At 35.5% G+C, this 5,398-nt stretch overlaps 1 protein-coding gene across 12 annotated transcripts in view; it reads right to left on the reverse strand.

Annotated features, from left to right (window-relative positions):
• Positions 1–5,398, reverse strand: part of lap (phosphatidylinositol-binding clathrin assembly protein lap) — a 44,269-nt gene that overhangs the window by 7,865 nt on the left and 31,006 nt on the right. For 9 of the 12 annotated variants that reach the window (XM_018504946.1, XM_018504952.1, XM_018504943.1 and 6 more), the window contains 5 exons: positions 4,294–4,411; positions 4,019–4,127; positions 3,487–3,558; positions 1,880–2,137; positions 928–1,005 (listed from right to left, as the gene is read on the reverse strand). In XM_018504946.1, the coding sequence (XP_018360448.1) occupies positions 1,889–2,137; positions 3,487–3,558; positions 4,019–4,127; positions 4,294–4,411 (548 nt within the window). In that variant the 3' untranslated portion in view covers positions 928–1,005; positions 1,880–1,888. Of the gene's footprint in view, positions 1–30; positions 1,006–1,879; positions 2,138–3,486; positions 3,559–4,018; positions 4,128–4,293; positions 4,412–5,398 lie in introns of those variants that run through there. The other 3 variants (XM_018504944.1, XM_018504955.1, XM_018504953.1) reach the window with 3 other exon arrangements.

The raw sequence follows: 5,398 nt of genomic DNA on the forward strand, positions 1-5,398 counted from the left end.
TATATATATATATATTTATATTGTGTGTGTAATATTTTATCGTATTTAATATTTAATACTTCGACGAAAGAATTTCCTCGAAACTGTCTTTCTCTCTCTCTTCCTCGCATCATCCCGAAATTACATATCCGTACATTCACAGAACAATATATATATATACTATATTACAATAAAAGAGGATATGCCCGATGCGATTTTTATTTCGATTTTTTTCCGTCTTGCGCCTTTAACGTTTAACGCGGACATTGGTATGTGCAATCGTCAGCTACGTGTATATAATCTAACGCGAATACGTTTAGAACCATGACGAACCAAGTGTTTTCACCGTATTCAATAATGCGTTCTTACCGATCTCTCTATCGGATATACAATCTCTCTCTTCCCCAATGTAAAAACTAAGTCGCACCTAAATATCGCTACGTAATTACGGAAATCTTTCATCGAACTTAGAAAATGCATCTCCTCGATAATAGGCTTACTCGACGTGTCAACGAAGAAAAACTGTTCAGCGCGGCACACGGCGCAGTACTATCACAGTTAATCCTCACCAGGAAAATTCAACGCACGTTCGTGTCATTCTAAACGCAATTCGCGTTCCGAACAACTCTCATCTAAGCTACATAATTATGCCCGGCTACGGGACTTCAAGGCGGAGAAAAGCGCCCTGTCTACGCGCAATTCAGACTCAATTTGTCCCCTTTTTTTTGCATAAAAAAGTAGACAGATATTCACTTAAACAACATTTAACTTTTGCTAATGCTCGTGGGAAGGACGCTATATCGGAATAACACGTGTTGCATACTCGGCGAGCATATTACAGGAAGTATGATACAATTTACCGACTCCTATTTATAGTGAGACGATTCAAGTGACAATCAATGATTCAAGATTGATTGGGCCTAACAGAAAAAAGCGGGATACATTAGCTTTGTTTCTTTTCTTTCTAGGCATATTACATGATATTTACAAAATGTTGCTTCGTTCTTCTCAATTCCATTTGGAATCCTGAAACAGTCATTTATAATCTACTTTAGTATAAAAATAGAATGTCATGTTAAGTAAAAAATTATTTAACTTAATAACAACTTAATCTATTTTTTTAGTCATTAATAATCAATATTTACAGGGAAAGGATTAATCTTGGAATGTTTTCCTTTTCTTTGCATCGATCAGATTGATGATAATGCTGCGTAATGATAGAGGAAAGGTAAACGTGTGCATTATTAGTAACACGAAGCAATCAAGTTTCGTTCATTGTAAAGTCCATTTTAGACAATCCATAATTTAAAATAGAATTAGATATAAGATTTATATTTATATAATTTAATACAAAAAACATTTACTCACTAAAAATTATATTACGTTCTACTTTTATACAAAAATACATACTATGAAATTTAATAATTTACAACTTTGGAAAACGTACTCGCTGTATGTAAAATCTTGAATGAATGTTACAAGACACCTATTATTAATCACAAATATATAAGTTACAAAGATTATTATACATTAATCCCTAGCATTAGAGCGACACCCATTCAAACCGTTTAAAAAGAAATATAAGACTTGTATAAAAATGCAATGAGTTCAAATTTAAGAAGTAAAATATACAATTACACAAAATTACACCAACACAGATCCAATTTTCGCCTAAACAGAATTTAATAAAATTATATAGATACTAAGTCATTCTCGAGATTTCTCGATAAAATACGAGGAAGGAAATTCAGTTTTGATACGAGAACATTATCCATCAAAGTTGCAGATTGTCGTGTTATCCTTAGTCGGCACGCGTTCCTTATCACAGATCATTCTATTATTACGCCACGACATCTTCAGCAACGACACGACACACAGAATGGTAAGTGAAGGTAGGTACCTAATCCCTTCACAGAGCACCAAAAGGATCGAGTTGGACAGCATTGCCTTGTGGCTGAGCTGCTGCAGCAGGCTGAGGTTGTTGTTGCTGCAAATTAGGACCAGCCATCATAGGATTCGCACCGGGCATGGCCATCATGGGCGCAGCTCCTCCCGCAACCATCATACCGCCACCGGCGGCGGAAGCACCTGGGATAGTACACATCATCGGCCTCATACCCTGCATACCCTGCATGCCCATCGGCATACCTTGCATACCCTACAGACACCAGAGAGCGAGAGAAATGAGACGTATGTACAAAAGGAAGCGTGTGCCTGCGAAAGTTAACGTCTTCCTTAATGTCAAAATAACGATTAGAACAATCGATCATTATTTTTACATTATGTAAACAATTGAAATTTAAGCAATGGCTGGAAAAAATAAAAATACTTAGAAGGGAAACGTCGAAACTATTCTTCTAATTTTGATAAGCTTTATATGTATTGTAAAGCATCAAAAAATATTAAACCTATACTTTTTATCTGCTTATCTCAAACTTTAAAATAATCTCTTGAAAATAATGGATTTTTTTTTCATTTATAGCGAATATCTTTAAAACTGAGAGATATAAAAATTGTTTCATCCAGAGAGAGAGAGAGCGAGAGAGAGAGAGAGAGAGAGAGAGAGAGAGAGAGTTTTATGATATTTTATACTCTTAATATAATTGCATATTCACATTTTTTGAAAATGTCAAATTTTTTAATTTATTCTTACTTGCAGGAATTGTTTCGATCCTTCATATAAACAGACAAAAAAATATAGATTCAATACTTTTGATGCTTTAGATTTTAGAATATATCTAAAGAATATCAAAATCAGTGAGAGACGGTTCCGATGGTTTCCTTGTTCTTCTTGTTTTATCTTATAGATATTACTCTGAAAACAATAGCAACCACATTAATTTTAAAAGAACTGTAATCACAAGTACATAATTTATAAGATAAAATAAATATTATAAATACTTTTTTTTTTAAACAAGACCAGTCTCTTCTTCAATTCTCTTTTTATATTTGAGACGTTTTTCTCGCAGGAAATATAGTGTAGCTTAATCTATTCTAATATATGTTACCTGTACATATCGGTGTAATAAATATTTATACACGACCGCGCTTTGTATAATCCTAAAACTTATCTATGTTATCTACATTAGAGATTAACACCGCAAGCAAATTACAGCCAAGTATAAGAGGAAATAAATCTGAAAATCAATCTATAGGAACATAAATAACTGCGATAAAGTACTGTCTACTACATTCTTGAAACGTGCGCTAAAAGTACATATCGATGCATAAGCACATAATGCGAGGAAACGGAATGAGGTGTCGAATCGGATTGTCATCTTGCGACGATTCGTCGCTTTGCCACGTGAAATAAAGGTCGTTATACGATTTGTACAACGATCTGTCATTATTGACAGAGTGAGTTAGTGACAATTCGTAATATCATACGCTTATTCTTGTATACAGAAACTCGTGATCCGATGAAGTGAGATGAGTTTGGTGCTTTATTAAGTTACACATCTCGTTCGTTGCACGTGAAAAAAAGACGTTCGCGATCGTGGGACTTACCATCATCGCTGGCTGTGAGGGGAAACCTATAGTCGTGGTGCTCGTAGGTAGTAGTTGCGTCATTCCTTGGCCCTGCAACATAGTCAATAACATGCCATATGCTGTGCATGCAAAACGCACTCACCTAAACGGTGCTAATTAACGAGAAAATTGTCGTTACGATATCACGAAGAGAGCAGAAGAGTCCCACGGCGGACGAGATGGCTTAATGATAAACTTACATCTCAACATATCTAGCTGAAGGTACGAGAATGTTATGCACTTAGCAGATTGCTAACAAGCTAAAATAATTTACTAGTCCACGTAGGATTCCTACGACGTAAAATTGAAACGATACCGTAAGAAACAAACAAAGTAATAATCTACGATTCTGAATGAGAATAATCGAGTTTTATTGTGGGAGCGATTGTTCTTTGAAAATAATGCATAAAAAATAGTGGGTGTGTACGTGTATGTATCTTGGTGTATTGACAATCATAAGAAACATGCTGAAGATACTTTACGACAACAAAACTAAAATAGAAAGGCTTACCATGGGCCGATATCCAGCACCAGTAGTAGCTGCCATTGGCTGCGGTGACCATCCGCCGGCTGAACCGCCCGTTTTCGCAGCATTCTTCGGAGAGTTCCACTGCATTCCTCTGCAAGAGAAAAATATTTATCGCTTCACATGTTACATAAACTCAACTTCGGAATATTTTATGAATTATTTATATGAATCTATTATTATCATCTTCATAAATATATTAAAATTTACATAACCCTGGAAATCAAATTGCTCATAAATAAAAATGTGATCATACTTACTTGACTTGCTGCTGTGCGCTCTTATTGATGGTCAAGTTTTGCGCAAGGCTAGCTAAGCTGCTGTCCAAATCTCCGGTAAGGACCTTGCCGGTGTTGGCTGCACCGACCGGTTGCCCCGCTGAAATGAAATGAAATTCAAGATAATCGTAGACATACTAGCATCACATTGTCAAAATTCCTAAGCAACATCTATAACGTCGAGCAAAGATATGAATATAAAATTTAAATTTAAAATAAATCGCGAAGTTTATATAAATTTTTATAAATTTATAGAATTAAGCATAATTACTAAGTGGATTTCATGATTAACAAAAAATAAAGGAATTTAATCTCAAAGGATTCAAAACCGTTATTAAAATCTCTATAACAACGTGCTGTAAATTCTCTAAACAAAATAACGCAGAATTATGTATATTGTACAATTAAAGTCACGAACATGCAAATTGTTGTAAACAAATTGAATTGCAAATTATGTGTAAAAAAAAGTAACGATCAGAGGTTATCGTGTTTTATGGATATACTTAAGCAAAGAGTGATGTAATCGTCTATTTTTCTTCAATAATTTTTGCGATGTCTAGAATGTTATAAATAACACAAGCATGCTTATCTACTCGTGAAAACATTAAAATTAATCAGAATTATCTAATGCTCTCACGTGCCTAAATATAAATACTTAATACATCTTGCTGATCGGGCAATATATATAAATTGAAAAAGCAATTCCTGGACAATACAAAAGTCCAAGAGACATCTCGCAGATATCTGAAGATTATCTTTTAAAAATCTGTATGTTTTTCTAGATATCTTGTGGACTTTCACATTGTTTAGGATGCAATATTGCGACGCAATCAGGCCAAAAGGAGAAAAAATGAAAAATAAAGAAAGACTTTAAGTCGGCAGGGTACAGCGAGTGCGATTATCATGCTATTGGCGTAGATTAGTTTAGGCATTCCCGTCACCTGACATCGGCTGCTTTGCCGGCGAACCGTACCCCACGGGGACTTGGGCTTGGGTAGGGATACTATAGCCGACGATCGGCGCACCGGCCATCATGGGTTGCCCGGTCGCGGGGTCATTCATGCCGAACATACCGGCACCCGCCGCC

Source organism: Trachymyrmex cornetzi, unplaced genomic scaffold, assembly GCF_001594075.2.
Source record: "Trachymyrmex cornetzi isolate Tcor2-1 unplaced genomic scaffold, Tcor1.1 scaffold1885, whole genome shotgun sequence".
Lineage (NCBI taxonomy): Eukaryota > Metazoa > Arthropoda > Insecta > Hymenoptera > Formicidae > Trachymyrmex > Trachymyrmex cornetzi.